The sequence below is a fragment of the Chiloscyllium plagiosum genome, unplaced genomic scaffold, assembly GCF_037043375.1.
Source record: "Chiloscyllium plagiosum isolate Xiang-an unplaced genomic scaffold, Cpla_swu_hap1 HiC_scaffold_26, whole genome shotgun sequence".
Classification (NCBI taxonomy): domain Eukaryota; kingdom Metazoa; phylum Chordata; class Chondrichthyes; order Orectolobiformes; family Hemiscylliidae; genus Chiloscyllium; species Chiloscyllium plagiosum.
Genome location: NW_028270164.1, coordinates 51,233,515 through 51,246,265, shown reverse-complemented (window position 1 = coordinate 51,246,265; position 12,751 = coordinate 51,233,515). Strand labels below are relative to the sequence as shown.

Sequence of the window (12,751 nt, the reverse complement as noted above, 5' to 3'; positions counted from 1 at the left end):
CATAAAGCCGGCTCCTAGGGTGAACAAAACCCCTGAAACTCGTGTTCATATCTGTCAGTCAGGACTCCCTACTCAGACTGCGGTGCATCACTACAGTTGTTAATCATCACAGACTGCATCAGAATTTCTCAGAATAGGGCATGGATCTGTCAGATACTGCTACTCATAGATGAGCAGATTAAAATGCTTGAAATTTCCTTTTCAATGGTTCCACACCACACTACAGCAAAAAGATCTATCAGACTATTATTTCATAAACAATCAGGAATCAGTAAGCTCTTGGGAGAAGTATAGGGATTGAGCAGTTTGGGTTCCAACATTTCCTCCAGTGTTGAGAGCAGTAGTAGAAATTGAGTGAATGGAAATTGTACTGACAGGACCAGGTCGTAAACTTCAGAACATTACTGTGGGTAAATAGTGAAAGCTGGAACTTTTAGGTTCTCCTTTGAGGATGATGACAGAGGGAGGTGCAATGTCATGAGTCCTGGAATACTGATGCCAACCAATGTTCCTATTTTGAGATGCACTCCTGGAGCTGGCAATGTTACTCAGGGCGTAGGGAAGGTGCGACAACAATGCAGGTACTGAACGAGGTCATCGCTCCTCTGGTATTTACAATCAGAAGACAGAGGACAAGGTTGATAAGGAGAACTGGATGGCCATCTGTCCAAAAGGAAGGCCATGTCTAGCAATTGGGACATGAATGTCAAATGTTGGGCTCATTGGAGATAAGCACTAACACTCTCTGGTAGAAAGAATAAACTCTGAGCAGTAGAAGGGCATGAGACAGGAAAAAGAAACAGAAAGACCACAGCCCAACACTGTGTACAACTAAAGCTTTTAGCTTTTTTTCCACGGGTAATTCACCATCCCTAAGTTATGATTGTGTTCTGTAATAACACTAATTGCATCTACTTTAAAATGACAGCTGCCTACTATCAAAACCATTACTTGGGTTTTCATTAAGTCACCTTCTTTAGCTCATCATTCAAAGATTTGACTGTGTCCTTCAATGCTTTAGCTTGCTTTGCCAAAGTTTCCTAGAAAATGAAAAATATTACACATCAGACAAAATCACATCATACTCTGTTGTAAATGTAAATGGTTTTCAGTTTAAGCTGGAAACATAATTTCTAGCAAAAAAAATCAAAAAGCTTCAATGAGCAACCCGTTTAGATTGTATTGAAGCACAGAAACAAAATATAATGTTATATTAAATACGAACCATAAAAAGTTCATGATCAAACTGAATTCATTGTAGGTAACTATAGTTTTTGATCCAATATATCTAAAGCTTTTTAGTTGGAAAGTTCCAAGTTAAACATTGAACTCTGAAGATTATTCATGAGGAGCTGAGCAACAGGACAACTTCGAGTTGATCTACATACAAGTAGGCACATTCTTATGAGCTGAAAATGTGTTGCTGGAAAAGCGCAGCAGGTCAGGCAGCATCCAAGGAGCAGGAGAATTGACGTTTCAGGCATGAGCTCTTCTTCAGGGATGAGGAAAGTGTGCCAAGCAGGATAAGATAAAAGGTAGGGAGGAGGGACTTGGGGGAGGGGCGTTGGAAATGCGATAGGTGGAAGGAGGTAAAGGTGAGGGTGACAAGGTGAGGCTGATAAGCCGGAGTGGGGGTGGGGGCGGAGACGTCAGGAAGAAGAATGCAGGTTAGGAAGGTGGTGCTGAGTTCGAGGGTCGGGACTGAGACAAGGTGGGGGGAGGGGAAATGAGGAAACTGGAGAAATCTGAGTTCAACTGCCTGACCTGCTGCGCTTTTCCAGCAACACATTTTCAGCTCTGATCTCCAGCATCTGCAGTCCTCACTTTCTCCTACAACATTCTTATGAGGGCAAGTTGAAGAGGATCGAAAGCTTGCAGTCTCTGGATGGTTAAAGATGAATAGGTTACAAACAGAATGTAAAGATTAAGACTATTATAATTTCCTAATGTAGGAGAGAACTAGGAAAAGTACTAGTGTTACTACACGGGGTAAACCCCTCTGTTAATTTAAACCCAACACACAGAGAAGCTCACCTTGCACCGTAATCTGTTAAATTTTGAGAGGCAAAGAACTATCCTAGAAGTCACAATTTAAAATAAAAATTAACAATTTTATTCTTAAGTCCAAAAGAGAGCATTAAACAACTGTTTATAACTCCTTTCTCTTAAACCTTTTTTTAAACCTCCTACTCTACAATACTGGTCTGATAAAAACCCTGATTAAGATTTACAAAAAAAATTTAAAATTTCAAGACCAGCCAGCTATCGAATCTTCTCTTTGTATCTTCCTCTGCAGATTTCCCTCTGTCAACCTTTCTTCAGTATTCTGCTTCACAGGTTTTTCATATGAACAGGTACCTTTCAGACAGCTATTAGGCTAGCAGTCTATACTTGTCGGTTTTCTTGGCAGTTCTCCCCCTAACTATTCAAAATATCAGATCATTTCATTGGTTTGATGTCATCCCAAACAAGTAAAATTCAAATTCAATTGGATTTTAGTATCTGGAGCATAATTTAAACTGATTGGCCAAATTTGAATTTCTTTTTGTTCTATGGAATACAGCACCAGCTATGTGTCAACCAAATGTTGCATTTTTACCTTGTTCAGGACACTGTCATTTCAGTCAATCCTTGCTGGCTTCCTCTCTCGCTTAAAGGAACAGTACACACCCACACCTTCATAACATTAGAACCTGGCATGTCAACCTAGCCAAGCTACCAAATGGAACTACTTGCATGCCAAACAGCATAAGCAGCAAGTGATAGACAGAACAAGGTGATCCCACAAGCAACAGGTTAGATCTAAATTCTGCAGTCCTGCCACATCCAGTGGTGGTGGATGATTAAATAACTCACTGGAGGAGGAGGTTCCACAAATATCCCTATCTCCGGATGGAAGAATCCAGCACACACATTAATGCAAAAGATAAAGCTGACGCTTTTGTAGCAATCTTCAGCCAGAAGTGTCGAGTGGTTGATTCGCCTCAGCCTCCTCCCGTGGTTCCCAGCATTACAGATTCCAGTCTTCAGCCAATTTGATTCATTCCGCAGAACATCAAGAAATGGATGGAAGCACTAGATATGAGGAGAAAGTGAGAACTGCAGATGCTAGAGATCAGAGTCGTGTGTGGTGCTGGAAGAGCACAGCAGGTCAGGCAGCATTCGAGGAGCAAGAGAATCGACATTTCGGGCATAAGCCCTTCAACAGGATTCCTGATGAAGTTGCTTATGCCCGAAACGTCGATTCTTCTGCTCCTCGGATGCTGCCTGACCTGCTGTGCTTTTCCAGCACCACTCTAATCTTGACTCTGATCTCCAGCATCTGCAGCACTCACTTTCACCTACTTACCCGTATCAACTATGTTATGAAGTTGAAGGTGTGTACTGCACCTTTAAGAGAGAGAGAATGCTTTTCTAAACTGAGAGATTACAAGTATACAACTAGATGACAGTCCCAGATGTACTGGAAAATTGAAAATATGTAACATTTGGCTGTGAAAGGGATACCCGGGTTTTGGTTGGTGTTTTGACAATAATTCAAATTTAACCAATCAATTAAATTATGCCCCATGAACTAAGACCCAATAGAGTTTGAATTTATTGTTTTGCCAACATCCAACCAATGAAATGGCCTGATGTTGGGGGTTATAAGATTGCAGACATCTTGAACGTTGGTCAGAGAGCAACTGCCATAGATCTAACTGCCCATCTAATATCTTGCTCTCGAAGAAGTTAGAAAACACTCTCTTTCAAAGGTACCTTTTCATGTGAAACATACTCATAGTAAAAAAGAAAGAAGACGACCCAGTGAGATCAACAGCTGGAAGAGTGAAAACATCAAAGAAGACAGAGACTGTGTGAAGAAGGGTTAATGCCCGAAACGTCGATTCTCCTTCTCCTTGGATGCTGCCTGACCTGCTGCGCTTTTCCAGCAACACATTTTTAAGCTCTGATCTCCAGCATCTGCAGTCCTCACTTTCTCCTAGAGACTGTGTGATGTTGAGATTAAGTTAATACAATGTTTAATAAGTGTGTTATTGGAATAGCATATTATTTTATTGAGTTGGGGTCAGATAGTAAGTAATTAAGAAAAGGAGAATTTAGATTTGTGAATAGTTTTTGTTTAACATTCATTATTAGAGTTAGAAAAAATAAATTGTTATTTTTCTTGAAATAGTGAAATTTAGGTGTTCTCCGTCACTCACATTTTAACAGATTATGAGGTGAGGTGAGTTTTCCTGGGTGTTTGGTTTTAATTAACAGAGGGGCTTAACCATCACATCGTAAGAGTTTGGGGGCTCATCGTCTGAGATTTGGATAGATTTGAACAGGTTTAGACAAATCCAGTCAGGGATTTGAACAGATTTAGAGTATGAAAGGTCATAGCAGATTTAAACACTTGGTGATTAGTATTCCGGATCTTTAAATAAAACTGAGGTGAGAAAACTAGTTTAATTTCAGTTACTTACGGTTGGTTAAATTAAAAGTGAGGGAAATGGCTCTTAACATTGCTAAAGAGGTTCTGGGGTTTGAAGATGCTTCCCAAATTTGCTAAGAAAGTTTAGAAAGCCAGAGAAAGGATATACTTTTAGAATTAGCAAATAGGTTAGAAATGGGTTTAACCAGGGATAATAGAAAAGCTGAAATTGTAATGGAGTTGGTCAGGTACTGAACTGTATCAGTGAAACAGACAAGTGCAGTAGAGTTAGAAAAACTTAAACTGTAATTGAGGCAAATGGAGTTAGAAGATAAAAAAGAGGTAGGGAAGGTTCTTGGCTGAGTAAAGAGAAAGGGAGAGAGAATTTTAACTTCAAAAGTTGTGAATTAGTCAGGAAAGTCAAATTAACAGGATGGAGATGAAGGCAGAAAGTAGGTATCTCTACAAATATGTTAAAACATTGCCACATTTTGATGAGAAAGATGGCAAAGCCTGTTTTATTTCATTTGAAAAATTGGCTACGCAGATAGAGTGGTCAGAGAACTTGTGGGTCGTGCTAGTTTAGACTAAGCTAGTAGGCAGAGCTAGTGGAGTATTTGCAGTGCTGCCAGATGAGCAGTCAAGAGATTATACAGAAGTCAAAAAGACTATTTTGAGTGCCTATGAATTGGTACCAGAAGAATATAGACAGCATACATAAACATAAACAACCAGGTCTGACTTATGTTGGGTTCATAACATAACGTAAAAACTATGAGCAGGATTAGGCCATCTGGGTCTTTGAGGCTGATCCACCATTCAATAAGGTTGTGGCTGATCTTTTCGTGGACTCAGCTCCACTTGCCCACCCTCTCACTTGTAACCCTTAATTCCTTTATTGTTCAAAAAAAAATCTATCTGAGCTTGAAAAACATTTACTGAAGTAGCATCAACTACTTCACTGGGCAGAGAATTCCATAGATTTACACCTCTCTGGGTGAAGAAGTTCCTTCTCAGTTCTGTCCTAAATCTGTTCCCCTAATTTTGTGGCTGTGCCCTCTTGTCCTAGTTTCACCTGCTAGTAGAAATATTCTCCCTGTGTCAATCTTTATTCCCTTTGTGACAAACCTGTTCCTTTGACAAGGTTAGATTGTCCTTGGTTTCTTTTCAGAGGTTGCAAACTGCCCAGACTCCGAAAAGTCTGAGAGTTTGCATAAATTTTAGGGCCCATTTGTTTACAGTTAACAGATATTGCCTCAGGCAGAAAACTTGCATGCTTGTATAATGAAAAGGCAGTGGCCAGTCCAAGCAGTTGAGTCTTTTTGATTCAGCTCAGCATCCATGTATGTGAAGAAAGGCTGCTGGAGCAAGTCCAGCCTGGTACTCTTCCTCCTTCTGCCCATCTGACTACGTAACCTGTAAACTTTTTCTGTAATTTTTACTCTTTGTGCTAAGGGGTTTGCTTAATGGGACTGTTGCAAGTATCGAGATAGCCTGTCAGGTTCGGATAGGGTAAGTCATTCTGGTATTCTACTTTCGGTTTGTTGTGTTTCATTTCATAATTTTCTAAATAAATTCTGTTTGTTTAAAACTCGGCAGTCTGACCAGCTAATTCATTCTGGGAATATCCGCGATACACTTACCTGAAAAAACAGCAAAGTTACTGTCAGAGAAATTTGCCCAATTGCTTAAAGATCACAAAACACAGCTCGAAGTGAAATTTAAAAACAGTTTATTGCAAGCGATATCACTGGAGGAGAAAACAGACCAGCTAACACAGAACTGACAGTCTGCACAGAGAATTTGATTTCTCCTCCCAGAGCTGAGAATGAGACCAGTTTTATAGTAATGCTGCAAAATGATGCTGATTAAGAAATGGGAAACTACAATGTTTCTGGAAATGGAGTAATTTAGTTGCAAGGATGCTAATAAGAAAACAGTTTATCGGACGAATGTCCTGTTCCTTCAAACGATGCAACATCCTGACAGTATCATGGTTCCATTCATCTTCACAGGTAGGTGTTAAAGTCTTTTCTGAAGTGGTGATGCGCTTCCATTGTCCTGTGGTGCCTGTCTGTCTGTCCTGCTCTTTGTGTGGCTTTGGTGTTGCTGGGTTGTGAAACTGCCCTTCGGGCTTTGAGACCTCTGTCATGTCCATGGGAGCTTAAAGCGTATTCCATTGTCTGCGTCCGTCTGACCCAGTTCGTGAGCTGCTCGGGAATTCTGAGTGTCCTGGTACAATTTGGCCAATTTGCTTTTGTAGGCCTATCATGGGTTAGCAAATCTTTTCCCACAATTACAGTCTGGGCTACCTGCTTAAAAAATATTTTGAGGGGTCGGGCCTGGTCCATAGCACATGCATAATTTTATATGTTTCTATAAAATCGCCCCTCATTCTTCTAAATTTCAATGAATATAATCCCAGTCTACTCAGTCGCTCCTCATAAGCTAACCCCTTCAACTCCGGAATGAACCTGGTGAACCTTCTCTGTACCCCATCTAGTGCTAGTGCATCCTTTCTCAAGTAAGGAGACAAAAATTGCACGCAGTACTCCAGGTGTGGCCTTACTGCACCCTGTACAGTTGCAACATAACCTCCCTGCTTTTAAACTCAAACCCTTTAGCAGTGAAGAACAAAATTCGATTTGCCTTCCTAATTATTTGTTGTACCTGCAGATCAACCTTCTATGATTCATTCACAAGGACACCAGGTCCCTCTGCATAGCAGCATGCAGTAACTTTTTAACTATTCAAGTAATAGCCCTTTTCCCTGTTACACTTACCAAAATGGATGACTACACATTTATTAACATTGTATTCCATTTGCCAGATCTTTGCCCACTCACTTAAACATATTCAATGAATATAATCCCAGTCTACTCAGTCGCTCCTCATAAGCTAACCCCTTCAACTCCGGAATGAACCTGGTGAACCTTCTCTGTACCCCATCTAGTGCTAGTGCATCCTTTCTCAAGTAAGGAGACAAAAATTGCACGCAGTACTCCAGGTGTGGCCTTACTGCACCCTGTACAGTTGCAACATAACCTCCCTGCTTTTAAACTCAAACCCTTTAGCAGTGAAGAACAAAATTCGATTTGCCTTCCTAATTATTTGTTGTACCTGCAGATCAACCTTCTATGATTCATTCACAAGGACACCAGGTCCCTCTGCATAGCAGCATGCAGTAACTTTTTAACTATTCAAGTAATAGCCCTTTTCCCTGTTACACTTACCAAAATGGATGACTACACATTTATTAACATTGTATTCCATTTGCCAGATCTTTGCCCACTCACTTAAACATCTATGTTCCTCTGCAAAGTTTCACAGTCCTCTGCACATTTTGCTCTGCCACTCATCTTAGTGTCATTTGCAAAGTTTGACACACTACACATGGTCCCCAGTTCCAAATCATCAATATAAACTGAATATTTGTGATCCCAACACTGATCCCTGAGGCACACCACTAGTTATTGATTGCCAACCAGAATAGTACTCAATCATCCCCACTGTTTGCTTCATAGAACCAGACAATCCCATTAGTGTGGAAACAGGCCATTTGGTCCAACAAGTCCACACTGACCCTCTGAAGAGTAACCCAGCCAGACCAATTCCCCTACTACTCCAAATTTACCCCTGGCTAATGCACCTAAACCACACATCCCTAAACACAATGGGCAATTTAGCACAGCCAATTCACCTAAATTGCACATCCTTGGATTGTGGGAGGAAACTGGAGCAGCCGGAGGAAACACATGCAGACATGGGGAGAATGTGCAAACTCCACACAGTCACCAGAGGCTGGAATCGAACCTGGGTCCCTGATGCTGTAAGGCAGCAGAGCTAACCACTGAGCCACCATGTTTCTTGTTAGTTAGTCAATCCTCTATCCATGTTAAACTTTACCTGTAACGGCATACATCTTTATCTTATGCAGCAGCCTCTTCTGCAGCACCTTGTCAAAGGCCAATTGGAAATCTCGGTATACCACATCTACTAGGACCCCGTTGTCCACCTTGCTCGTAATGTCTTCATAGAATTCCAAAAGATTAGTTAAGCATGCCCAGTCCTACATGAACTCATGCTGCATCTGCCCAACGGGGCAATTTCTATCTCGGATGCCGTGCTATTTCTTCCTTGATAATGGACTCAACTACAGAGGTTAAGCTAACTGGTCTATAATTCCTCTTTTTTGTCTACCTTCCTTTTTAAACAGTGGCATCATATTTGCTGTTTTCCATTCTGTCCCAGAGACAAGCGAATTTTGGAAAATTACCACAAGTGCACTTCCTATTTCTCCCGCCATCTCTTCTGGTATCCTGGGACGCATGCCATCAGGGCCAGGAGATTTGTCTATCCTTAGCTCCATTAGATTGCCCAACACTAAGTCTTCCACAATAATGACTGTTTCCAGGTCCTCACCTGCCTTCGTCTCTTGGTCAATTACTGGCATGTTATTAGTGCCTCCACTATGAAGACCGACACAAAATACCTATTCAATGCCTCAGCCATTTCATCATACCCCAAAACTAAATGCTCCTTCTCATCCTCTAAAGGACCAACATTTACTTTAGCCACTCTTTTTTGCATTATATATTTATAGAAACTTTTGTTATTGGTCTTTCTATTTGGTGCTAATTTTCTCTTATGTTCTATCCTTTCTTTATAGCTCTTTTTATGGCTTTCTGTTGACCTTTGAAGTTTTCCCAATCTCCTAGTTTCCTGCTGATCTTGACCATTTTGTATGCCTTCTTTATCAATTTGATAGCCTCCCTTATTTTCTTAGACACCGGTGGCAGATTGCCTTTTTTTTAAACAGTACTTCCTTTTCACTGGAATATACTTTTGCGGAGCACTTTGAAAAATTGCTTTGAAAGTCCTCCACTGCCTGTCAACTGTCCCACCATAAAATCTTTGTTTCCAGTCTACTTTAGCCAAGTCTTCCCTCATTCTATTGTAGTCTCCCTTGGTTAAGCATTGGACTTTATCTTCACACTCTCTACCTGTTTTCTAAATTAAACCATACTATGATCGCTCCTTCCAAGAGGATCCCTAACTGAGATCATTAATTATACCTGTCTCATTACACACCACCAGATCTAGGATAGCTTCCTCCCTTGTCGGTTTCATTACATACGAAGAACAAAGAAAATTTACAGCCCAGCAACAGGCTCTTCGGCCCTCCAAGCCTGAGCCGATCCAAATGTACTGTCTAAACCTGTCGGTCAATTCCTAAGCATCTGTACCCCTCTACTCCCCACCTACTCATGCATTTATCCAGACACACCTTAAAGGAATCAACCGTGCGCCTCTACCACCTCTGCTGGCAACGCGTTCCAAACTCCCACCACCCTCTGTGTGAAGTACATGCTGCATGCATGCCCCTTAAACTTTCCACCTCTCACCTTGAAAGCATGACCTCTCGTTATTGAATCCTTCACTCTGGGAAAAAGCTTGTCTCCATCCACCTTGACTATATCTTTTATGATTTTATAAACCTCAATCAGGTCCCCTCTCAATCTTGTTTTTTCTAATAAAAATAAATCTAACCTACTCAACTCATAGCTAGCACCTTCCATACCAAGCAACATCCTCGTAAACCTCTGCACCCTCTCCAAATTCTCCACATCCTTTTGGTAATGTGGCAACCAGAACTATACACAGTATTCTAAATGTGGCCGAACCAATGCCTTGTACAATGTTAACATGACTTGCCAGCTCTTATACTCAATACCCCTTCCAATGAAAGCAAGCATACTATATGCCTTCTTGACCACTCTATCCACCTGTGCAGCAACCTTCAGGGTACAATGGACCTGCACTCTCAGATCTCTCTGCCCATCAACTTTTCCCAAGGCTCTTCCATTCATTGTATAATTCTGTCCAGAATTAGTCTTGCTTAAATGCATCACCTCACATTTGTCTGGGTTGAAATCCATCTGCCATTTTTCCACCTAACTCTCCAGTCTATCTATATCCTCCTGTATTCTCCGACAGTCCCTTATGCTTTCTGCTACTCCACCAATCTTTGTGTCATCTGCAAACTTGCTGGAAGAGTGCCCTCTTCCAGATCATTTATGTATATTACAAACAACAGTGGCCCCCAATACTGACCCCTGCGGAACACCACTGTGGTCACCTTTCTCCATTTCGAGAAACTCCCTTCAACTACTACTCTCTGTCTCCTGTTGCTCAACCAGTTCTTTATCCAACTAGCTAGAACACCCTGCACACCATATGACTTTACTATCTCCATTAGTCTACCATGGGGAACGTTATCAAACGCCTTACTAGAGTCCATGTATATGACATCAACAGCCCTTCCTTCATCTGTCAACTTGGTTACTTCCTCGAAGAACTCTATTAAGTTGGTAAGGCACGATCTCTCCTGCACAAAACCATGTTGCCTATCACTGATGAGCCCATTATTTTCTAAATATAAATAGATCCTATCCCTCAGTACCTTCTCCAGCAACTTTCCTATCACCGATGTCGGACTCACTGGTCGGTAGTTACCCGGAATATCCCTACTACCCTTCTTGTACAGGGGGACAACATGAGCAACCCTCCAGTTCCCCGGGCAGCTCGCCTGTAGATAAGGATGCCACAAAGATATCTGTCAGGGCCCCAGCTATTTCCTCTCTCGCCTCCCTCAGCAACCTGGTATAAATCCCATCAGGTCCTGGGGATTTGTCCACCTTAATAACCTCAAGCCTACCCAATACATCTTCCCTACTTATGCCAACGTGATCCAGACTAATCAATCTTCTATCTTTAATCTCAACATTTATCATGTTCCTCTCCTCAGTGAACACTGATGCAAAGTAATCATTCAGAATCTCACCCATTCTCTCAGGTTTGACACACAGCCTTCCTTCGTTATCCTTTACTGGACCAATCCTTTCTCTAGTTACCCGCTTGCTTCTTATATAAGAATAAGATGCTTTGGGATTTTCCTTAATTCTGCTTGCTAAAGCCATTTCATGACCTTTTTGTCTGCTTGATTCCTCGTTTAAGACTTGTCCTATTCTTCCGATATTCTTCCAGGGCCCATTCTGTTCTTAGCTGCCAAGACCTAATGTATGCTTTCCTTTTCCTCGTGGCTAGTCGTGAAACTTTTCCTGTCATCCACAGTTCACAAATCTTGTCCTTCCTATCCTTTGCCTTCAATGGGACATACCTATCCTGCACTGTCTTTAACCTATCTTTGAAAGCCTCCCCCACATCTCAAATGTGGACTTCCCTTCAAATAGCTGCGTCCAATCCACATTTCCAAGCTCCTGTCTAATTTTGATATAATTGGCCTTGTCCCAGCTTAGTACTCTTCCCTTAGGACCACTCTCTTCTTTATCTATGAATATTTTAAAACTTACAGAATTGTGGTCACTGTTCCCAAAGAAATCCCCCACCGCAACTTCTACCACCTATCCTGGCTTGTTCCCCAGTACCAGGTCCAACATGGCACCTTCCCTCGTCGGACTATTGACATACTGCTCTAGAAAACTCTCCTGGACGCTTCTTACAAATTCTACGCTAAGTGTACCCCAGTCAATGTTGGGAAAATTAAAATCTTCCATCACCACTACCCTATTGCCTCGACATCTTTCCATAATGTGTTTACTTATTTGTTCTTCTACCTCACGCTCACTGTTGGGAGGCCTGCAATACAGCCCCATTAGTGTGACTGCACCCTTATTTCTCAGCTCCACCCATAATGCCTCACTACCCAAGACCTCTATAGTGTGCTCCTTTAGCACAGCCGTGATATTGTCCTTGACCAGCAATGCATCTCGACCTCCCCTTTTACTTCCCTCCCTGTCCTGTCTGAAGCGTCTATATCTTGGAACATTTAATTGCCAACCATCAATGCCCTTCCTTCAACCAAGTCTCTGTGTTTGCAATAACGTCATACTCCCAGTCACCAATACAAGCCCTAAGTTCATCTGCCTTACACACTATACTTGCATAAAAGTATATGCATTTCGTGCCACCAGTTCTTTTGCGCTCATCTGCTCTCTGCCTACTCTTCCCTTTGTTAATGCTATCTTCATAATTCTTAGTCTCCGGCCTCCACCTCACTGCCTACTTGTTTTCTCTTCTGGTTCCCAGCCCCCTGCCACATTAGTTTAAAACCTCCCAACAGTAGTAGAAAAAACTCCCCCAAGGACATTGGTTCTGGTCTGGGTCAGATGTAGACCATCCATTTTGTAATAGTCCCACCTTCCCCAGAACCAGTCCCAATGTCCAACAAATCTGAACCCCTCCCTCCTACACCATCACTCAAGCCACGTGTTCATCCTGCCTATTTTTTCATTTCCATGCTGGCTAGCACAT

General features: G+C 41.8%; 1 protein-coding gene across 1 annotated transcript in view; it reads right to left on the bottom strand.

Annotated features, from left to right (window-relative positions):
- Positions 1–942: 942 nt before the first annotated feature.
- LOC122562948 (synaptonemal complex protein 1) overlaps positions 943–12,751 on the bottom strand; it is a 60,576-nt gene continuing 48,767 nt past the window's right edge. Inside the window, exon 7 of the mRNA XM_087973812.1 lies at positions 943–1,040. Coding sequence (XP_087829938.1) covers positions 963–1,040 — 78 coding nt within the window. The 3' untranslated portion in view covers positions 943–962. The remainder of the gene's footprint in view (positions 1,041–12,751) is intronic.